The 23,945-nt window shown below is 47.0% G+C and overlaps 1 protein-coding gene across 3 annotated transcripts; it reads right to left on the reverse strand.

Moving 5' to 3' along the window:
* Positions 1–1,337: 1,337 nt before the first annotated feature.
* Positions 1,338–14,890, reverse strand: CD2 (CD2 molecule). 3 transcript variants are annotated; one of them, XR_009818049.1, is made up of 6 exons: positions 14,749–14,890; positions 11,628–11,924; positions 8,993–9,232; positions 5,180–5,299; positions 2,797–3,207; positions 1,338–2,560 (listed from the first exon to the last, which is right to left on the reverse strand). XR_009818049.1 is itself a non-coding variant. In XM_061988680.1 (5 exons), exons 1-5 carry the CDS (start codon positions 14,807–14,809, stop codon positions 2,457–2,459), a joined length of 822 nt encoding a protein of 273 aa, XP_061844664.1. In that variant the 5' UTR covers positions 14,810–14,890; the 3' UTR covers positions 1,338–2,456. The 3 variants fall into 3 exon arrangements, 2 of the variants coding, with proteins under 2 accessions (XP_061844664.1, XP_061844662.1); XM_061988680.1 differs by lacking the exon at positions 2,797–3,207; XM_061988678.1 differs by having other exon boundaries at positions 1,338–3,207.
* Between the last annotated feature and the right edge of the window lie 9,055 nt (positions 14,891–23,945).

Here is a 23,945-nt window from a genome sequence, read left to right on the forward strand (position 1 = left end):
GGTTTGAATGCTCCATGACACACCTTTGGAGAGATTGCTGACTTTTCAAGTAGGCATCAAGTAGAACTCAGAACTGCACAAGCACTCTCCATTGCAGCACTTCAGGAACAAACATGAGACATCACAAAAACAATGGTGATTATCAAAAAAAAAAAAGATGTCAGTCAAAAATAACTCTTGTGCTGATGAGGATTCCATTGTGTGGGGGTATTCTATGCTCATAGTGTTTCCTTTTCTGTCTGATGGAGGACTGTGTTTTGGTGCAAATCCATCCAACAGGGCTAAATTCAGCTCTTTTCAATTAGGTTTGAGCCTCTTAGCATGTAAGAGAAAAGCATGCAGCTGGAAAGAGTCTAGTAACCCAAAGGAGACCTCAGTGAGGTGGCTGAGGCTGAGAGTACTTCTCTCAGCCCATGGTTACAGCAGCCAGATGGAGAACAGTATTGAAACACACACCTCCACACTTCATTCACACCCACTGTTGTGGCCTCTGGGCTGCCCTGTACTCTGGGTGCCCACTGGCAGCCCTTCTCCCCAGTAAGGGGACCCAAGAGCAGCTCTTGGGTGTATTCGACCCTCACATGCTTTAAGCTGAGACAACAGAGGTTTCCATAATTCACAGGGTGGTCTTGAGCCCAGTCTTCAGGGCAGATTTGGACCCAGTTTGCAAGTCTTTCTTGCCTCCTTTTCTTGTCTTGGGCATGACTTTTCTGCAGTTCCCTGCTAGAACAGCAAGCACACCTCCGTGCTGGGCCAGAGTCATCCTGGCACCATCTCACACATGCAAGGAGCCATGGCAGTTGTCACTCCACCAGCACCAGCCCCAGGCAGGAGAGGGCCTGGAGCAGAAGCTGGTGGGAAACCCAGAAGGGTCTCACAGAGGCATGACAGAAGCTCACCAAGCCTCAGCCACAGGGAAGGAGCATCTCCAAAGCACTCCTGCAGCTCTGTCAAGTCTGGGGTACAGAGAGCACCGACCCTCCTCCTCAGGTGCCAGTAACCATCCCTTTTTCCCAGCAAAGCTCAGTGCTCCCATAGCCACAGGTGTTGCTCGCTCTGGAGTGGGCACTGATGAAACTCCAACCAGGCAGGACAGCAGCTGTGCTCACCCACACCACCCTGAGCCCACCAGCTGCTGAAGCCTCCCAGGCAGTGGTGTGAAACCTCCTGCCTCCATGTGCCCATGGCTCAGGGACCAAACTGGTTTTCTCTCCTCCTTTGTACCAGTGAGATGCAGATACTAAAGTACCCGCACAGGTGTGAACTAATTTCCTCTCCACCTGCTCTTGTCTTTATTCATTCACTACAGAGATATAGCATATGCTACAAATAAACCATAAAGTCTTTATCAAATGCAACTTTGAATAGCAAAAGCCCTAAGACGAAGCTGCAGAAAGCAAACGAGACAGCAAGTGACAGTCCCAGGGTTGTGTCTACTGTCACAGTTCAGGCAAAGTGACTGAGTTCTGGAGGAGGCAGAGACCTCCTTCTCTCTGACAAGTTACTTCCCTATCCTTGTACCAGAAGATAAAAAGAGTCACATTTCTGAGGAGAAACAAAATATGGCTGTTTTATCTTCTGTGGTATGTGTAGGATAGTCAAGCCTGAAAGGGGTAACAAACATTCTTCTGCCTAACACAACAACATGCTAGCTGGATGTCTTGTGCTCTGTGGCTCTTGCAGCTCTCTCCTTCCTCCACCTCTTACAAAAGATGGGCCAGGGTATCCATACAGACATTGCTCTAAAAAGGCCTGTCCTCTCTGCTCCTCAGCTGTCACATAGAGGCGGTTATGGACACCTCCAGGGACCAGAGGAGTGAGCAGTGTTTGTCCAGCACATGGAGGGTGACACAGGCACAGTTACTGTAGTCCAGCCTCTCCCTTTGGGAGGGAGAGCTCTCAGCAGTTCTCTGTACATGTACATAGTTGTACATGAGGTCTTTACCAGCAAAATCAAGGGACACGGCCCCTCACCATCAACAGGAGGCCTACAATGGAGAGTCATGAGAGTTTAGACAATGCCGCTAATAATCAGCCTGCTTGGCAGTTTGCAACACTTGTTTCACAAGCCAATGGATATTAGACCTCTTCTATGACAAAAAAAAGTTGGCTGAATAGCCAAACAGACCTATGCTGAGACAAAAAGCCTTGTTTTATTTGCCAGCAAGAAGTCACAGAAAGCTGCACTGAAACAGTCCTTGGAGAAGCCACATAGCATGTTCCCCTGGCCTTCAGCAAGACAAAGATGCGTCCCGGATGGTAACCTCATCTGCCCTTTGAAAGCCCCAGAGCTGGAGATCTTCTCCCAGAAATTTCAGTTCTTCATTTGAAATAAAACTCTCCCTTGCTGCAATTTAAGCCCATGGTTCCTTGTTCCAAACGTGGTGAGAAGTTTACTCCTTTCCCAATCATGCTTTTCCCACACTGATGCTTCAAGGCTTTCAGACGTCTCTGCATTAGGCAATGGCAATTCTTTCAGCCTCAGACAGGCATTTAGTTACACACCAATATTTTTTGATCCAGGAGGCCATGTGTTTGATGCTGAAGCCAGAGGGCTCTCCTAAAGCATGGCAGGAAAAAGGAAAGATAAGTAACAAAACCCTGTAAGGTCCTTAGGACCATGTCGTCTCACTAGAGCTTTAGTTGCCTCTCGATATAATCCATCCAAAAAGCGTGAAGACAACAAGGTGCGGTAAAACCAAGCAAACCACAGAAAGATACAGGTTTCAAGGATCACTGCTCCATACCTTAACACAGAGACAAAGAAAAATGGCCACAGGGTTGAATATCCATCACCTTTAATCTCCTCCACTGGTTCTCTTCATCTCCATTTGACGCTGTCTCTGATTTTCTGCCACAAAAGCTGCCGTTTCATAGCTGAGCGTTTAGCAAGGCTGTGTGGAAGGGGGCTCCTGGCTATTGGGAACTTTCTTTCCACAGCCCATGGTGGAGCAGAGACACCACCAACCCTCCCAGGGCTAGAAGTTCAAGGTCTCTCTCTCGGGTGGTTTGGAGTCCGCTGCTGAGTGCGGGGCCTGGGCCGTGGGGGCAGTGCTTGCTGCGGCGGCTGCAATGGTTGGGGCTGCGGCGGCAGCGGCCGCTGCTGCACGCGCAGCTGCTTAGGGGTGGGAGTGCAGGGTGGCTGAGGCAGCTCCCTCACTGCCATCTCACTGCCAGCCCGGTGCGAGTGCATCTTCTGCTCCTCCTCTGTAATGACACAAGGACACGGCCATCAGGCACCTGCTCGGCTTCAAGCAGAAGTTGTACAGACAGGGAAAAAGTGCTTGGCCCGAGCAAGGAAGAGGCAAATATCGGCCTTACCTGGAAGGGTGCTGTCGCTCTCAGGTGTTCCTGCTACTCCAGTGGAACAACCAAAATCACCTCAGCCTGTGTACCCCGAAAGCTTTTCAGCTGCCTGCCTGAGGTCAAGGTATCTGGGGGTGTTTGGGGCAGCTCTGCCCTCTCTCTGTGTTGGGGGAACTGACCCCAGCAGTCACCAACGGTCACCCCCAGCCTGAGCCAATCTGTCCTCTTTTGGAAACAGGACACCGAAGGGAGAGAGAGATGCATAACCCCAGGAGGCAATATCAAAGCACTCTACCCTGCCACTATCTGTGCTGGGATTTCCAGGCACTTGGAAGCCAGAGGTCCATTTTGCCAGTGTTAATTTCCCCACAAGTGGAAGTAAATACATACCAGCTGACTTTCGGTCACTGACTCATCATTTCTTAAATGTCGGTCAGCTTAGTTTAGGATTGAGGGGATCTTGGGACGCTGAAATGGCCTCAAGCACGCCCCAGACTTTTTCAGAGAGGATAATCACCCCTGTATATTAGTTCCCATTTTCCCAGACTCCTTCTCTTTTTCTTAATTCTTGCTGAATATAGACACAAGAATTGAGGAAATGCCATCACTACATAGCTGAGGGAGTAACATATTCCACTCACACAATAACATCCATAATGTAAAATAACTCTGAGATGGCCACACTCACATGAGTGTTGTGCTCATAAGCTATGGCGAGCCTTCTGAGATGACATCCCATGGTTGCACTCTGGTGAGCTCTCTGAGAGAACAGGGAAAAGCAATTGCCTATTCTCCATGGTTGTAACTTCAGGGGAAGTAAGAAGGCCATGGCAAGTTACCCATGCTCAGGGGTGGTGAGGTTGCATTGCCCTCAGCCATAGGACCGGTTGTCAGTCTGACCACTGGCACTTTCGAGGTGTCAGCTGAGGTTTCCTCCAGATGTTGTCCTCTCTATCTTGACAAAGCTTGTTGTGGCGTACAAAGGAGCTTTTACTCCCCATTTTGAAACTCGAGAACTGACTGACACAGAGATTACCTGCTATTTGAGACCACACAGGAAGCCTGACACAGTGGTGGGGGCAGGGGGAGGCAGGACTTGGAAACAAGATTTAAACAACAAGGTGCTCTTGCAGTTGTAGAGTGACCTCCCTCTTGCTTTAGTCTCCCCTTCCAGGTGGGCCAGAGAACTCGTCTTGAGCGGCAGGTCATTATGCTCTGTCCACCCAAACTACCAGCAGTGTCTGGGTTGTAATTCAAGGCAACTTCTCCATCAAGACTGAGAGCCCACTCTCAGAGAAGACTCTTGCAGAGTATTTTTTATGGTCTTAAAGAGGCTTCAATTTTGGACAACAGATGAAATCTCTGCCCACACTGAAAGCCTCAAGTCTTTCAAATGCCCCAGGCTGGACCACCAGTGTTGATAGGCCTCCAAGGACACTGTTTTGTAGAGAGGACAAGATCGGTGAGACACCTGAGGAAACTCACAGAAAAGCCCCTTGTCATCACTTACAACATTTCCAAACATGACTGGTGATTTCAGGGATCCTAACTTTACATCATGGAAAATTATGAAAAAAAATCTGCTAATGAGACATCTGACTGCATGTTTTAGCCTCACAGATGCTCACGACTGGTAACCTTGGCTGAGCTTTAAAGGAGCGGTCCTTCCCCCATGAATAAGCCAAAGCGTTTGAGAATAAGAAGTGTTTTGTTCAAAGTCTTTATCAGAAACCAAGACTGAACCGTATGCCAAGACCAGGCTCTTGCACATGCCAAGGCAGAGAGCATTCTCCTGCCCACAGGGGTGGTGACAGCAGGAAGCTCTAAGGCTTTAGGTGGCTGGATAGCAACATAAAACCCCTTAAACCCTTACCATCATCTTCAATCCTTTCTGCTTTCTTCTTCCGGATACAATAAATAAGCAAAATCATGAAGACAACAAAGAAGATTGCACCTCCTGCAATGCCTAAGATGAGGTAAAGGTCCAGCTGGCCTAGTTAAGGGAAGGAAAGCGGATGTTAGAGGGAAAGGAAGAACTTGCACAATGTCTGTCTGGAGTTCTGTATTTTCTTCCATTGACTGTCAAGGCAGACGCAATGAGAGAGCCCACCCTTTGCTTTTTCTCTGCACTCAGCAGAAAGTTGCTGGTCTTTGTTGTGGAGAATTTTGACTGGTCCCTGATGGATTCAAGTTCTGCAGAAAATTCAGAGTGTTCGTCTGTGCCAGCTCATCTTATTTAGATTACCACAATTGCCCTGTTCCTGCCACCAATGGACCCTTTTAAGGACAGCAAGCATCCAGACAATGTTCAGCATCTAACAAAAACAAACTTTTAAAGTACTTCCTACAGGGCTGGAGACTGGCTTCCTTCATAGTATTTTGGTACTTCCTCTTCAATTTTTGGCTGTATGTAAATGAAAGAGAAAAAATAGTGACAAGGAAAAGAACATAAACAAATATCCCACAGCCTCAAAATGAGAGTTTGGTTTGCCCAATGAGCAAAAACTTATATGAGTGTTCCTTCTTTTAGCCAGTTAAGGTTTGCTGGACAGTAGCCTTCCTTTGCCACCTCTTGCTTGGGCTGCCTGCTGCTGGCATTCAGTGTTCCAGCTTGAGCACAGGCACTGTGGAGCTGAACCCAGCAAAAATGCACCTTCCTCAGCTCCTTGAGGGTCAAAGCTCCAAAGGAGACGATACCACTCGTGCTACCCTTAACATTTCCTAGCTGTGCACATGGAGGGCCAAGAGTGATGACACCAAAGCCGAGATGTTGGTAGTCTAAAAGGCCACTGTCAGCACTGCCAAGCTGCCCCAGTGGAAAAAAATGGTGAAGGCCCTCTGTGATGTGATTCTTCACACCTGTGTTAGCTCCCAGTGTTACAAAAAGGTGCATTTTGCCATTTCCATGCTTGTTTCTCCCAGCTAGCTATAAGGTGAGCCTATATATGAAGTTATCTGATTTGAAGCATGCTTTGCCTGCTAAAGGTCAAAATTCAAGGTGACAGGCCTTGAATGCAGTTAATGTGAGGCAGCATGGTTGCAAGGAGGCTTGACTGCAAGCTGAGGGATTTTTTTATCTACTATGGAGCTGGTAGGGTCTTGCCACCCCACAGAAAAGGTCTGACGGGGTTTTTAGTGTCATGAGAAGGGTAGTGCTGCATGGTTTCAGTGTTTTTTTTGGTGCCTGAGAGATGTGGTATTTGTACTTTAAAGAACAGTGTGGCAAATGTTATTTCTCTGTTAACTATTTGGCAAAAGCCAAACTATCCCACTCAGCTCACCCTGTGGAAGAAGAGCACTTCTCAAAGGGAAGAAGAAGTGAAATCAAAGTGAAATCTAGCTGAGGGGCAATGCCTGCCTGTACCAGCAATGGAGGCAGGCCCGTGCTTGCCTGGCGCGTGCCCTGGGATGGCCACCTTCAGCCAGGACCTCCTCATTGAGACAACACATTCGAGCTGGCTTCTCTGCCTGAAACAGATCTAATCCAGCAGCATGTTTTCACACCTGGCTCCAAAGTCCCATTCCCCAGTCCCTTCCTGATGCTGGCACCAATGAGGCTGTGTAACCCATGCTATTTTAGGCATCAGGGCGATCCTTCAGGAGGCAAGGGCTGTGTGGAAAAACAGATGCCAGCCCATCCATTAGCTCTTTGCTTTCACTCAGCCACAGCAGACCTTGGATCACTCCAGTAGGGCCTCTATTCCTTAAGGCTTGTTCCCTCCTTTCTCAAACCATGGGCTGTCCCTGGGATTTGGACTTTTCCTTAAATTTGCTGTGGCAGAAATAGCTCTCATGAGCTCCCTCACTACACTAGCTCTAGCATGAATCTAGTGCAAGTAAGTGCTTTAAATGAAGTGGTTGCAGTTAGGTGGCATGAACTCAAGCACAACAAATTCAATGAGTTTCCCTCAGTACAGCACTGGAAAACTGAACTTTGAACCAAGTACCACGTCCAGTATCACATCAGTATCACCTGTCCCTTGGTTTCACTTTACATTTCAAAACTTCTGTGAGGATAACAATGACTCCTTTCGCCTATGTAATAATTTTCAGCATGACTCTGTCCATTTCAAATGCTCCTTCTTCAGTTCTTTCTGCTGCGGTTGTGGTTTAGAAAGATGATGTTCACGTGGGTAAGAAAATCCATGGTACATTTGAGCTATGCACATCTGAGCCAAGCAACCTCAAAGCTCAGCTACAGTTTCCATTGCCTCCCTCCTGATTTCAAGCCAGAGAGCCCAAGCAGCTTAGTTTTCACCTTGAGACAGCACACATCCACAGGTAGCACACAAGCACCATCTTCACAGGTATGACCATGGAGAGAAGAAAAATAACATGCAATTGATTTCATAGAATACCACAGAATCACAGAATCTTAAGGGTTGGAAGGGACCTCAAGAGATCATCTAGTCCAACCCCCCTGCCACAGCAGGACCACCTAGAGTAGGTCACACAGGAACTCATCCAGGTGGGTTTTCAATGTCCCCAGGGATGGAGACTCGATACCCTATCTGGGCAGCCCATTCCAGTGCCCTATCACCCTCACAGTGGAGAATGAGCAAATCGAGAGCAAAACCCTTGAAATAAATTCCATATATATATGAGAAGGGCCCAAGCTACATTTCCTAAAAGTAAGCTGTTAATTTATGTCATGGTAGGTTGGGTAGTTTAGAGCCTTACTCTTTGGCTTTGAACTGGTTAACTGATTGATTAAAGTCAGCTTTTGGGAAGCACAATTAGTTTTAAAGGAATAAAGGAGAATAAAAATGAGGGGGTAAATCTGCCTTTTGCAGACTGCTGTATGCTATTAAAACACTTTCAAGCCCACTTCCCTGCTTACTCCTTCACTTCATTGGTCTACCACAGTGATGGTTGGCACCACTTCAGTCTATCAGGATACTTTGGCAACTTTTGGAAGAATAGTCAGCATTGAGGGCGGTGGGGTGGGGCAGGGAAGGACAGGATGAGCAAGAATCTCTCTCTCATTCATTCACCCCTCAGCTAACCTGGCCTCACTGGCAGCCTGCAGTTTTTTCCAGGAGCCATTTCCTCCAAATAGCATTGCAGTGTTTGCTGGGGACCTCCCTGCCACCCACAAGGCTCTTGACTCCAGAGCGTGGAGGCTCCTTCTCTGGAGGTTTTCAAAACCCGCCTGAACGTGTTCCTGTGTGACCTGATCTAGGTGAACCTGCTTGAGCAGGGCAGTTGGACTAGATGATGTTTAGAAGTGCCTTCCAACCCCTACCGTTCTGTGATTCTGTGACTCCAGAAAAATCTCTTCCCCTCTTCCAGCAACCCCCAGGCCTCACTAAGCATGGGGGAAAAACACTAGTGGCCGCAAGAGAAGAAGAGGTGCCTGGCCATCCCATCCCACTGCCCCCAGCTTGGTCTCCCCTGTTAGAGCAGGGAAGCCATAAGGGCAGCTAGCAGTGGGGCAGACAGCAGCAGGGTGGGAAGTGTGGAGATGTGACAACTTTGGGGAATGCAATGCAGAAAGCATGACTCGCCTCCCAGGTACCACAGCAGCAGTGGCCACCGAGAGCCATGGCAGTGGTCAATTCACTATGCTGGGTACTGGGGACCGCCGATGCTCCTGGCACCCAGACCAGTCCTACAGGTACATGTAACTGCATCAGCTTTTGTGAGTCCACCCTAGCAGATTCTGGCAAAAATTAGATTTTCTTACCTGAGCACTTCAGGACCTTTTCAGTCATTTTTTGGCTGACGTTGTTCTTAACAACACATCTGAACATCCCAGAAGGCCGTCTGTGCCATTCCAACCTTGTGGTGTTCTTTTGATTTTTGCTTTTGTCCTGAGTCAGTTCTATTATAAATGTTTCATCTTTAGTCTTCTGCTTTGCTTCACACTTGACAGATAAGGTTTTATTCACGCATTCGGCACTGAGGATTGGCTGCGGGACAGGCTCTAAAAGAGAAGGGGACAGACACATCTGAGATGGTTTCTCCTTCTGAAAATGTCCATCATTAATCAGAAGAGAGAATTAGCTCCCAGTAAGCAGTCAGGGAGCAACACAAGCTAATGAGACCACAGAAGAAAAAAAAAGTATAAATTAGACTTCTACTGCAGAAGTGACATGGCAATAATAAAGAAAATGCAGTATATTAGCTTACATATGTAGCCTTACATATGTAGCAGAGCTGCACCACCACAGCTGGACTACTTTCAGGCCCACAGCCAGCTAGCTAGGTAGGCAAGGGGATGAAGCTGTGTTTTCAGGGCAGGCAGCAGATGGGAGGGACTCAGAACCATAGCCTACTCCAACTCCAGCCTCACTGTTTTGGCGCAAAGGAAGCCAGCTCTGATCTGCCTGTGCCTGTCAGCACAGATTTCCAAGACAGATTAAACAGCTACTTATGATGCTTTATGTACTACCAGTGCCACTCGGCTAACGTGACAGCCGCAGCGTGAAAACCCATCAAAACAGAACAGAAAACACAAAGCAGGTATCTCTTAGCTCTCAATGAAGTTATGACAGAGAGAACCGATTTCTGTCTCTCTTCGTGTCCTGCAAACAGCTAGCTACATTTCACTTCCAGATTCCGTATCAGTGGTGGCACTGAAAGAGCCAGAAAAGCCTGCAGAGCTTTCCTCAACTAGGCTCAACTGACAGGGACATCAGTTGGAAAAAACTTAATCTTTTAGACCAGGTGAACAAAAACGTATCAGAGCCACCTCTAGTTACAGACACTGTAAGTTATAGAGATTGTAAATTTTGAAGCATATCAGAGCTGCTCATAGCAAATGCAGCCTAGGTTCACACCGTGACATCTGCAGCCACCCTTTTTGACATCAAGTCCTCTCCTTTTCTGCAAGCTGTAACCTGCCATTCAGGCAAACGACCCAGGGTGAAACACTAGGGTCCGGGTCCTGGTGGTGAAGTTGTGTGATGGTATCATCTAAACCACTATTTGTAAGGAACAACTCTTTGTCCAGACCTAGTGACATAGTATAATCTGGCTCAGAAATGACTTAAGCACTCAGCACTTATTAAAGGACTCTACTTCCAAAACTACGTATTGAAGGTAAGGCAACCTCACTGCTGCACAGTAGATGAAGTGGTGCAGCACATAGTTAGGTTGGAACTTTAGCCTAAAATTGAACTCAGGGTATCCCAGAGTTCAGTGGCTTAAAGCCTGAGTAAATAGCATCAGGTCTCAACGACTTCCTGAATCTGTAGGCAGTTTGCAATAATAATTCCCCATGTAGTGAGACATCCTCACTGCTCAGCAGTCTGTTAGCCACGGGACCTCACACTGCACAGGAACCCTGCTAAAGCCTTTCCAGCTGTCATTGCTGCCTTATCAAGGCATCCCAAACTCAAGAGGCTGGCAGAGGTGTGCATGCTGTCTGAAGGAGGACAGAGCAAAATCATCCTCTTGCTGGGGAAAAAAACCCCACGCTGTCAAAAGAAACCCATGCTGTCCTACACCTCAGACATCTGGAGAGGCAGCAGCCATAAAGGAGCAGATTAGGCATCCCCATCTTCTCTAATCATCCTAAAACCTTGGGGCTGCTACCACTCTGATTTCTGCAGACAAGACAGAGCAGAGGAATGGAGGGTGCCTTCATGCTTTGAACCTGTGCAGCTGAAATCCCTGGGCATGTGCTTGTGCTCTGGACAGCACAGTCTTCCTAATTGTTGTGTTATGCTATGCAGGGATAGGGTGCAAGAGACTTTTTCCCCTGCAAATTCAACTCCTACAGTGGCGTAGATCAGGGGAGGTGACTGCTGGCTACTTCTTATATCAGAGCAAAAATGGAGTGGGACTGCATTGCTTAAATATAGGCATTTAGTAACATCTGGGCTCCCAAGCTCTCCTCAGAGGACTGACAAATGCAACACAAGGTTTGCATTGCTGGAGCTGCAGCGAGAGACCAAAGGTGCCCACAAAACAGCAGCAGAAGTGCCAGAAGTGCACAGTGCCTCAGCCAGAGGCTCACCCCACATTGGTTGCTGCGCTCCCTCAAGAGATGTCTGGCAGCAGGGTGCTGCAGTAGGGCTGTCTGCACTCACCCTGCTGCCAGCACAGACATGCTCACTGCTGCTTTCCTGAGCACACGTAGAAACCTGGGGGGCTGACAGACAACGAAGCCAGAAAGAAGCAGAGGACCAGAGGACATCGAGAGGAGCAAGAGAAGGGAGAAAAGCAGCAGGCTGCTGTCGGTGGTGAGAGGAAAGAAGTACGTTTCACAAAAGTCTCCCCAAATCAGAAAGGGGGGTAATGAGGAGAAAAAGTTGTAGGAGCACCAAGTCTTACTCAGTTGTGCCAGGAATGGTATGGGAAGAGCGAAAACTCACCCTGAACAACAATCATTGTGTCTTCTTCTGCCTTCAGTTTTCCATCCTGATGATAAACCGTCACTGTGTACTTTCCACTGTCCTGTTTCACCACCCGCTCTATTTGCAGAGTCCCATTTAGTAATATCGTGCATCTGCACTGCTCCCTGTTCACATAGTTCTTACTTTTCTTATCTTTTATCTGAACTAACTTCATTCCGTCTCTCATCCATGTTGCTTCGTATACACTCCCAGGAGTAGCGATGTTGAGAAGGGCCGACTTGTTCACAGCCAAGTAAATCCACCTGGTGACAGAACCTGTAAAGGGAAGCAGCACAACCAGCCCGTCAGCACCTCTCCAGCAGCCCCTGCCACTGCACTCAGCAGCCACAGCACTGACCCAAAAGAATGGTGTTTGCTACCTGCCCTCAAGCTGTTTAAGCCTCTCTGCATTGCTGGTGCTGTCTTCTTCCCCTGCTCCAAAGCACTTCTTGATTGATTGTTAGATAAATGTCAGCACCCAGTTTAATTCAGAATGGCAAGGAAGCTAAGAGTGATTTTGGATGCCAAGATTCCTAGCTGCCCATGAACTCAACCCTGAATCTAATCTTTCCCTAAAATAAGGCTATTTTGGTGTGTTTTGTATGAGGCACAGGCTAATGTCTGGAGCACCCAGTACTGCAAACATCTCTGCAGGCAGCACACAAACACAAATCAGCAGTGGCCAAGGGCAGAAGGATCAGTTCAGCAGTAACAGTGATGGCAACAACAATAATGAAAGTGACTGATGTCAAGCAGTGATTGAGTGCAATGTGCTGAACTGGAAGCAGACTCAGTGCTGCCAGCTTGTAGTGCTCCCTTCTCACCCATCCCAGGCATCCTGCCCCTCTGGAGTGTATCCACTTAATTTTCCTAGCACAGGATCTCAGCAGGGCAAAGGAAGGAGGGAGAAAAAAAGAGCTAATCGCATCCTGTTAACTGATTGGGCACTGGAGACATGAGGACATAAGCAAAGGCCAAAAAATTACTTTTCCTCTGCAGGTCTCCTTTGATGAGAGGTCCCCTCTCCAAAACAGGTAAGAGTAAGTGCTTCCCAAAAGTGTGACCAGGACTGGGCAGCACTTAGTATGTGGCTGCTGAAGGGGATATTCAGGAAAGCCAAGGCTGCTAGATATCAGTCACGTTACTACCCAGCTACTGGTGTACTCTTCGGGCTGTGCCTGAGTGGCATGTCCTCTCTCCTCCACAGCCTTTGCAAGGCCCATCAGCAGTGAATCAGGACTTCAGAGCACAAATTTTGTCCAGAGGTCACTTCAAGTAACTCCATGTCCGTGGCAGGTGGAAAATTTGCAGAAGCAAGTAGAAAAGTGATCACAAGTATCAGGTGGGATAAGCTCACTGATAATCAAATGTGTACTCAGACCTATGGCTTACTTCAATTATCATTTTCTTACATTCATTCCTCTTCAACTTCCAGGATAAAGCCAATCAGCAAGAGGAGATTTCTCTTCACATCATCCGATGGAGTTGATTCTGCTCTAATTTTACACACTTTAGGCACTTTATCCCCACAGAGAGAAAAACTATGTTTGTGCGTATTTTTATTGCAGTCCCTCATTCCTGGTATCTAGGGCAGTGATAAACTATATCACAGAGGAGAAACTGAAATCCAGTTGCTATTTCATGAAACTAATATTAGAGATAATCAAAGAACTAAAACAGCGTGCCTCTGCAACGAGGAAATTAATACTGAAGTGCTTCTGGCAATTCACTCCCAGTCTAAAGAGAGGTTGTTATTTCACTATTGCATTTCTTACAAGACATTTGATGTACCTAATGAAATATTCTGAAATCCAGCTAAACAGTCTTGGAAGCAGCTATCCTCCACACAGATGAAATTACAGATTATGCCCAAGTATTTGAATTCTGATACTTGTTTCTGCTCGGTCACGCACATTAGAACTAGCAATAGGATTTCTTTGCGTAAGAAAGACTATCTTTTACCTTTTCTCTCTGGAAGTAAAGCAAAAAACCCCTGTGTTTTCAAGGATAATTCAGTGGCATCTCTATAGACAGACCACTTAGACACGTCTCTGGAGATTTATCTGATCTCCATAGTCTTGCTAATGAAAAGCTGTGTATCCCACACTCATGACACTAAAAATGTATTTAGCTAATGAAATGAGCATTTCTACTGATACCGACTGAAACGCTCTCCAAGGGGAAGAAAGATCTGGACTGGCAGCACGGAGTTCACTTGCAGTCACAAGAGAGTTAAAAGAAAAAGCTCCAATAATCAATTTAGAGAAGTAAGGAAGGTTTTGACAGAAGTTTTCCATTCAAGGGAATAATCTTTGTTTCTGCTGGGGAAGATGTTTTACATGTCACATTCAAAAAAATTAAAAAATCCTTATTTATCTATTAATTTTGTTTCAGAGGGGGAAAAAAAAGGCATTAAACAGACAAACATGCAATCCACAGCAGAATGAACAGGGGCAAAAGAAATCATCTGTGCATGATTGTATTGTCTCTGTCTCTTAGAACCTTCTCTAATCCGTGAGTTAACACCTTAATTAAGTTTTTAGATTAATATTTTAAAAAATAATGAGAGCAATAATACACAAAGTATAAAAGTTGTGTGCATTTGCTCGCTGTTTTCGCATCCTGGAGTCTTTCAGCTCCACTGAAGAGACTGAGATGTATCACTCTTCTGTTAATACTTATGGAAGAATATAATTTGCACTTTCAAAAGATTTGCTCCTCTTTGATAAGAAAAGGAAATTATATGCGATAATGCACCGTGAACTGGATCTCTAATGTAGTACAAGCTACCTCGAGGGCAGACAGAAAACTGCATGCTGACATTTCTCATTATACATGTGTCAAATTAAGGCTCATTAACTTCAAACCAAAACTGTTTACAGCTTATTATTATAACTGGAATAGGAAACTCTGGTCTTGCCCTCCCCCCGGCTGAAAATTAAATCAAATAATAATAGCAATAACCCAAAGTTCTTCATTCATTGGGAAAGTGGAATTAGTTTCTTATCAGTAACATCCCACCAAGTTGTAAATGGTTTAAAATGCAATTTTAACAATGCAAAGAGCGAAAAAAAAAAAGAGAGAGTAAGGAAAAACTCACATTTTACACTGGGAAATAAAAGCAGCAAGCACTTGACTAGGAAAATCCTCCTAAAGTTCATTTTCAGGATGAAAAAAATCCAGTTTTGCCTTGTCTAATGGTAGCTCCTGGCAGGTGAGAGGATTTTTCTGCTGTGAGTGAGCTGTTGTGTGACATGTGAGTGCAGCCCTCATGTCCTCCTCCCCTCCTCCAGCTCTCACCCATAGCACTTCTCGTTTCTCACACTGGCACAAAAACCACGGGCAGAAATGCCTCTTGATGAAGCGTTTTGTCAGGATGGGGACAAAGTGCAGTGACAAGGAAAATGCCCACTAAAGTGCAGAAATTCCCCCCTAGGTCTGCCTACCCAGCTGGAGAGACAGCCGGAGGCAGCCCTCCTCCTCTTCAGTGTTCACCCAAAGAGTCCAGCTCCAGCATCCATATGTCACCAGCCCAGTGGGACAGATGCAGTTTTGGGGGCAGGAGGGTGGTGGGAATCTTTCTGCTCCCTGACAGGCTTCAGCAACAGCAAGGGGACAGCAAGCCCAGGATCTGCAGCACGGAGCAAGTAGCCCACAGCTATTGGACAACATGTAGAAAGAGGACATACTTCCCTTGGAAATCATGAGGATCAGCTTCACATATCCTTCTAGCTTTACTCTCCCTCTCTTGAGGAGGAAGACAATGTCATGCTGCAGTCTTGACTGGGCTTTGATTCCCATTTTAGAATAAGGAAGGGATTTTCTGGATGTTTCTGGGAGGGAAGCGTTGGAATTCTCTGCACTGATGTATCTGTTTCCCCCTAGAAGAATACATTGAGCAAAGGGCACCTGAAGGCAAATGGGGATTTCTGGAAAGCACAGTAGCTTTGGTCTGCCACAGAGGAGCTCTGGAGGCCAGCAGGTGCCTTCAGCAGTGCAGTTTGGGATGAAATGTCCTGAAAACAGCTACAGCAGGGAGCACCGGCAGAGCAGCCCCCCCGCACCAACCAGCAATGCTCCCCAAGGAGCAGGACACGCATGGCACGAGCTATTCCTGTTCATAGATGTGTTCTGCCACAGCCCAAACACTACTCTAGGTTGCACTGGGCAGGACAAGGCGAAGCCTGGCAGGTCTCCAGGTAATTATGCTCTCACACTCTTCTGCTTGCTGCAAACACCCTCTCTCTTGCCCATCACACAGGAAGTAACACCTCCAGGCTCAACCCAAGTCAGCTAGAATACCAGGGCACCAACAGAAAAGGAAATGGCTCCCAGGACAATGTTGCTGGACCTTTCTGCAGGCTTGCCAGTCTGTGGCTAAGGATGCTTGGGCTCTGCTCAGCCCACTGCATTGCTAGACATCTCCATCTTCCGAGACACAGCACAGCAGAGGACTGAGTGCAGCCATGACAATGGGGTGTTTTTTTGCAGCCACTACTGGCTCTGTGGTATTGTTTCCACTGCAAAAGCCACAAAGTGCTGCAGTCATATACATTTGCTTTTGTTGCTTGCTCTCTCTTTTACTCTTCTGTTCTTTGTAACATGCTAAGCAGTTTCCTCACGAGGAATGTAAGTACCGTACTTACATTTCCATGTAAAGGTGACAGACTCCCACACATTTTGAAGGCAACATCTCAAGACAATATGTAGCTGTTTCCAGCTAGGTCTGCAGCTCAGTGATGAGCCAATAAATGTTCATGCCCGAGGCTTATAAAAAAGAAAAAAGGTAATGTTATTAAATCCGTTAGAAAAGGAAGAGTACAAATACATTTAGTGTGTACTTCTCAGGAAAGTCAGCATGCAATAAGCCAGTGTGGATTCATAGCCTATCTGCTAATTTGCACTGTCTCCCCTGGTATGAAGTTTAGACTGTGTTAAATGGCATTTGCATGGGCCACTCTTCCCTGAAAGAAGAGTCAGACACCCTGCACTCACCACTACCTGAGACCCTCACCATGGAAGATGATGAGAGTGCTGCAAATTCACACGTCTACAAAAAGTGTTTGGTGGGGCACAGTTTGTGAGATCTTGATGGGAATGTCAGATGGGTAACATCATGTCGGGGGGAAGCTTTGGATAAGGCTAACCTTAGCTCTTGGGAGCTCCCCTGGGCTTGCACCCTAGCCTGCAAGACTAACAACTGGGTTCCATCTGGGTTGCCCTAGATGGTAGCTGAGGGTTTCGCTGTGACACATGCCCTTCTCCTTCAGCAAAACTTTGCAGTACAGCATGAATTGTGAGCAGTGGCTCGAGTGGGGAAGAAGTCAAGTCAGCCCTGGCAGTAGGAGTCACCCCTGCACTGTGAAATGCCAAGGAATTGCTGGCTTCCATGTGCTGTTTCAGCCATTCAGCTGATAAAGGCCATATACAACCTTCTCTTCACTTCTGCCTTACACAGAGCCAAGAAAGGAGGAAGTCCAGCTTGAGTGAAGCGGTGCAAACACGAAGAGCACAAACTCAAAGTGAAGCTTTAGCCAAGGATTTGGTGAGGATGCTCAGTGGCTTGGAGCCTGTCACATGCAAACTGAGAGCATTGTTTTGCCTGCACGCAGTGGAAACATTCCAAAAATACTGGCGCACCTTGTCAGAGCTGAAACCCTGTCTGCAGAAACTTTCTCATCCTTCTCTAAACACAGGTAGATGAAGGCTTTCAAACCATGACTCACTCAGAACGGTCTTTTGGCTGATTATTTCAAGAGAAATGGTTCTCTTTTGATGTCCACAATACCACATCATCAGCCTCGAGTGTTCTCTCTCTCAGACTCGTTTTTCTTCTTTTCTAGTCTTGAGCCTGTATCAACAGCCAAATCTCACAAAAGACACCCAGTGTAAGTCTCCTCTGAAGCAATGTAACCTCCTTAGGTAAAGCAGTCTGACAATCTGTGGTTCATAACAATGACTGAGGCTTGAGCAGCTGGCAGCATCCCATCAGGCAGTTATTCCTGCAGATGGTGCATTTCAGTCTTGTTTGTCCAACACCGATTTCCATCACCTATAATAATCCTAGATTTAGGTTCTAACTTTCAGTGTCTTATTCTAGTAATGTGAGTGACATTACTACTACTGCAAAACATGTCGCACTCCAAGGAGAAGTTGGCTGGCATGACGCAATCAGTCTGCCTGGCAAGAAGCCAAGTGGATGAACAGAACAGCCTCTTCCAGTCTTAGCAGTTACAAACACACAAAGACCTGGAGTAACTACAACATGCCCCTTCAATACTAGAGAAGTGGTGGACTATCTACCCAAAAAAGATATCAGCTGCTCTTAGAAATATACCAAAGAAAGACAACTTGTTACTACCATCTAAGTGATCTTTCAGTCAAGGTCTGACACTCCCCAGAAATCATCAGCTTAAAAAATGCATGAACGACTGATACCTTGTACAGTGTTTTATTCTATTATACTGTCAAAACTCCAGAGAAGAGTGAGGGACATTCCAAAACAGGTAGGTGGGAGAATGAGAGAGGGAAAATCAAGAAAGGGAGCCAGGAGACCCGCAGGGTTAAATAGGGAACTGTTGGGCAAACTCAAGTGGAAGAAGAGAGTCTGTAGATCATGGAAGGAAGGGATGGCCACTTGGGATGTATATAAGACTGTCATCAGAGGATGTAGGGAGGAAACTAAGGAAAGCTAAAGCCTCATTGGGGTTGTGCCTTGCAAGTGAGCTCAAGGACAACAAAAGGGCTTCTTCAAGTACATTGCAGGTAAAAATAACACTAGAGGCAATGTAGGCCCGCTGTTGAATGAGGTGAGTGCCCTGGTAACAGAGGATACAGAGAAGGCAGAGTTACTGAATGCCTTCTTTGCCTCTGTCTATAGTGCTGGAGACTATCCTCAGGAGCCCCAGACTCCAGAGGAAGGCAGGTCAAAGGAGGAGTTTTGTTTGGTTGATGAGGGCTGGGTTAAGGATCAGTTGAGGAATCTGGATGTACATAAATCCATGGGCCCTGATGGGATGCACCTGCAGGTGCTGAGGGAGCTGACAGAAGACAATGCTAAACCAATCTCCATCATCTTGAGTAAGTCATGGAGAACAGGAGAGGTGCCTGAGGTCTGGAGGAAAGCAAATGTCACTCCAGTCTTCAAAAAGGCTAAGAACAAGGAGCAGGGTAACTACAGACTGATCAGCATCACCTCCATCCCTGGAAAGGTGATGGAACAACTTATCCTGGGTGCTGTCTCCAGGCATTTAAAGGACAAGAGGGTCACTGGGAGCAGTCAACATGGCTTTACCAAGGGAAAGTCATGTTTGCCCAACCTGATAGCCTTTTATGAAGAAGTAACCAGGTGGATAGATCGTGGTAGTGCAGTGGATGTGGTTTATCTTGATTTCACTAAAGCATTTGGCACCATCTCCCACAGCATCCTGGCAGCAAAACTGAGAAGGTGTGGGCTGGATGATCAGGTAGTGAGGTGGGTTGTTAACTGGTTGAAGGGAAGAAGGCAGAGAGTTGTGATCAATGGGGCAGGGTCTAGTTGCAGGGCTGTATCTAGCACAGTCCCTCAGGGGTTGGTGCTGGGACCAGTACTGTTTAATATATTCATTAATGACCTTGATGAGGGAACAGAGGGCACTGACAGAAGTTTGTTGATGATACTAAACTGGGGGGAGTGGCTGACACCCCAGAAGGCTGTGCTGCTATTCAATGAGACCTGGACAGACTGGAGGGTTAGGCAGGGAGACATGTGTAGGCACGAATCAAATGTCCCTTCTCCTGAAGACCTTGGATGAACCTCTCCAAAGTGTCGCTATGGATCCCAAAATTGCTGCCTTCTGTGACTGTAATTTACTTATTAGATAGTGGAGCTATGACAGCAAACATACAGCCCTGTACACACACATAATGTGGTTTGCTCTTATCACCAGGAAATTAAGAGGTAAACTTCACAGAAGCCTCTGAGTGACCTGCCACTACAGACTAGCTGCTGCACACTGAAGCAAGAAAAAGGAGGTCCTAGTGTCTTTCACCTGTTTTATACAGATGCTTTTGGCACCATGTATGTCTGAGACCATGAGGTCCAGTGTGCCATACACACCTTTTTGCTGCTCAGTATGGGTCCCCACTTAGCAGCTCAGTTTCTCCTGCTTCTTCTCTGGTCCCACAACTTTCCCGTGCCCTGTGAACCCATTCTGGCCTCTCTGATGTCTGCCTGTTCCTACACATAGCTATTTCGATGCACTGACTCAGCTAGTCCGGCCAGCTAGCAAGATGTGAGGGCAGCAAGTGGGGCAGAAAACAGGATGTGAGATCCTTGCTGCGGCAGGACTGTGAGATTTTGGCTTGGCTAGTTGGTGAGGCAGGACACCCTGCTTTCCCCAGCAGCCCTGCGCAAGCACGGTTGACATACCAGGACCAGACCAAGCAACATCTTCCCTCTCACCTGTATGACGCAGCCCTACGTCAGCTCTGAAAAACTATGGCAGACTCAGGTGGGTGCAGGGGCCCCAGGGCAGCAGGACAGGACCCCCCTGTCCTGGCCACGCTCAGCTCTGCTGCAGCATGCCACGCTTGCACAGGAAGCACGGAGCAGCTGCAGCAGGCAGCTACATGAGCCTCAGCAAAGAGTGGGCCTTTTCCACAGCAGGGGAAAGTACAGGCACAAAGCTGCCCATGTTTATAAATGTTCACAGCCCACAGCTCCTGTTGTCAGCCAGGAAGGGCTGAGGTGCTGTGTCATTGCATTTCTGAGAACTCCTTAGGTTTTAAGATCTCAATAAGGCAGGCAGGGGATGTTCTGCAAAATGTATCTGAGTACCAGGGAACTGGAGGCAAGCTGTAGTTCTTCACAGCATTTCTACTAAGGCAATAGATGAGGCCCAACTCCCTCTATCATACTCCTGAGAGTCAGAAAGAAACTGGCATCTCACAAGTTATCAAGGTTAACGAGAGAGGCTCCATCGACCACAGCAGCTTTGGTAAACCTCCTTCCTCTCACCCTGGGCAGCCAGAGCACAGCTCTGGCAGCACCTCCACACGCAGCAGCTCACGGTGCCTCCCAGCTCTTGGACACACCAACACGCCAGCCTGAGGTGCCTAAACCCATTTCACAGAGGAGGCCTACATGATCACTCCAGAATCACAGATGGGGAAGCGAGCCAGAGCAGGATGGGATTTTTTGCTAAGGTCAACCAGCAAGTCCAAAGAAGGACAACAAACAAAAGCAGATACTCCCATGAACCAAACTCCTGAGTCCCAACTAGTCCCAACACACCATTTAAAAGCACCTTCCGTTCAGAACATCTGTTGCCTCAAGCAAAGTTTCAGTGGTCAGGTTCAGATGGTGTCACTATTCTTTGCAGCCACCTCTTTTTATCTCCATCACACATGAGGGGGTTTTTAGTTGAGGACCTTTCTCCCATGTCTCTATATACACCACTTCCAGCAACTTAGGAGGAAAATATGCTGAACCTTAGTGGCCACTCTGCAGAGCTGCAAATTTACAGTGCAGCTTCAAAGGAGAGTTACTATACATGCCTTGTGCCCACACAGGTAAGATGCACTGGGTTGAAACTAAAGCTGCAGTCATTATTTGTGTTAACTTGGAAAATTCCTTTAAGCCCCGTCTCATCAGTAATTCAATATAAATACAGGCATCTACTTTCCTCTCGCTGAGGCTGTTTAACCATTGTGTTTTTTTAAGATAGATGATATCAAATTCATGGCAGTGTTGACTGCTTCTGATCTCTCCAGCAACAAAAAGGCCTCTCCACCTACAGATGGCTCTCCAGAGAGAGCTATGAACAGCCTTTTGTAATTGTGACATAGCAAAGTTTCAAACTCTCAACAAGAAGTAAGGAGATAAAACTCCTTATCAGAAACCCAATCCCCTAAAGAAATAACCCCAGCTGGACAGGAGTATATACAAACAGAAGCTTAAGTTGCACAGCTTTCACCATGGCCTCCTGTGGCAGCAAGAGAAATCCTGAAGAAGCTTGTTCACAGGAAGGAAAGGGAACAGCCGTATTCTTACCTGCACTCAGGGTACCTAAATAGTTGGCCAGAGTGCTGCCTTCCCACCACACTTTTCCCATCTCATTTAGCAAAACTCATACCAGAAAGTGAGGTCAGGAGAAAAATCATGAAAGGGCTGGTAGCACCAGGGGGACTTAGAGAAAAAGAAGAAAATATATTTCCAGTTTGCTGCTATGGGAAGATTTGTGTTTACTCCTTGGCTTAGCAAACTGCTTAGCAAACTTCTTATTCCTTGCTTATCAAAACTAACACAGCACATTCCCTGCAAATGGCTCCCCAGAAAGGCAGAGAAGAATAAGTTCTCCTCGGTGCCCCAGGCTAAGCATCGCCAGAGGGGCTCAGGGGAGCTGTGATCTTCCTTAGGGAGAGAAGCACATCCTCCAGGGTCAAGATTAATGCCAAAAGTCGGGGAGAATAGGTGTGAGGAGGAAGCATCAGCAACTACTGCTTTATAGTAGACATGTTATATTGCCTAAAAATTTTGCAGGCTGATGGAGCACAGACCTTGCTTGAGCCCCCTGCAGCCTTCCCACCCATTTGAGGGAAGAAATGGTATCTATGACTGCTGTTACTCACCACCACTTCTGTACCCTCCATCATTAAGCTCATGCCCTTTGTTTCTCTTGGACTCCCTGCAGCAGTCACTCTGCTCTCTGCCTCCTTCTTCTCCTCCTTCTCCTCTCTCAGTCCTGCCATGGTTCACCCTGTAATGACAGACACCAGCAGCAGAGGCTGTCCCACTCAGCGGGTAGCTCCTGCTCCAGGCTCCATGTGCCACCTTGGAAAAGCTTCCATCCACTCCAGCTTCTGGAGGTGAATCAAGACTGACAGCCAGGCAGTTACCCATCTGCTGACTCTCATCCCTGTTGTCTCAAATCCTCTAAGTGGAGGTTTGTCTGTTGTTCCATAGCAGAAATCTCTGAGGTCCATAGCTCTGTGATGGAGAACTTCCACAGGAGTACAACAAACCCTTTAATGCCCTTTGCTTCAAGTTATGCATTCAAAGTCACTATTGCAATTGTTTTCACGTAAGTGAAGACACTATCTTTTGCTTTCTTTTTTTTTTTGTGTTTGTTTGATCACACGAATTTTAGTATCAAAAAAAACCCCAAAAAACCTTTTAAAACTGCTGCACTCTCTGATTTTGGGAAAATACATTTTGCCTTCAAAGAGGAACTTGCATAAACCAAAGCTGAGACAGCAACGCTGGCAAGAGGATAGCCACTAAACTGTATTTCTTTACTCCATTTGCATACGATACGGGAGCGGATAATAATTCTCTTTAATGTTCTGTATTTGCAATTCCAAAAGATTCACTGAAAAGTGCCTCCAAGTAATTCTTGGTCTGTAACACATCTAGTTTCCACAGCGTTAGCCAATGCTCAAGCTGTCAGTAGTTGTCATCTGTTTAGGTGGGTTTTAAAACTTCTGTGTGGAACTCAGCTTTCAAGTTTTGCTTTTTTCTCTCCTTCCCCATAGTAACTACACAATACATGTGTTATGCTATAGCCTCATATTTTATCACAGACATTGGCCAAGCGTGACATGGGATATGTTAACCAGAAAAATCAATTAAAAATAAGCCAACATCAGCCTGCACAGATGGGAACCTTGTCTTACCATTAGTGTGTGGCATGACATCACCATGAGCACAATACAGATGACTTCCCGTGTGCCAAGTCCAGTCCCTGCCCCAAAATGCCCATAAACCAAGTGGGCACAGGCCTCCCATCATCACACAACTCAACCGTCCAGCCCCCGGGGACCACAGGAAGAGTGAAGGGAAACCCAAGAATCACTCCACTGGCCACCTGCAGACCTGCAGCCAGCTCCAGTGAGGATATAAAGCACCCCTGGGCACAGCCTAGCAGGTCCAAATCCTGCTCCCCAAGCGAAAGGGAGGCTCGGTGCTGGCTGACAGCTCTTTCAAGGAAATGTGAAGTGTGGGCCAGGGAAGGTGGCAACATTAGCTCCTGGGGCAGGAGCCAGGCAGCCTGGTGGGTCATTGAGAGGTGAGGGGTATAGTCAGCTACCTAAGCTTGCAAAACAATTTGACAAAGTCAGGCCCCTCATGCCCTCATGGTTGATGGGAGGGTGGGTGAAGCCCAGGGACGAGAAGCTGTGTGGGGCTGAAATCCCACCTCCTGGTTGAGGTGGGAAATGCCTTTGTGAAGATGTCAACCATGCTGTCAGCATACACAGGCAGAACTGCTCCGAGCTCTTCACATGCTACTTAAATGTAGTTTCTACCCAGCTCCTGAG

This window comes from Colius striatus, chromosome 1 (assembly GCF_028858725.1).
Source record: "Colius striatus isolate bColStr4 chromosome 1, bColStr4.1.hap1, whole genome shotgun sequence".
In the NCBI taxonomy this organism is placed as follows: domain Eukaryota; kingdom Metazoa; phylum Chordata; class Aves; order Coliiformes; family Coliidae; genus Colius; species Colius striatus.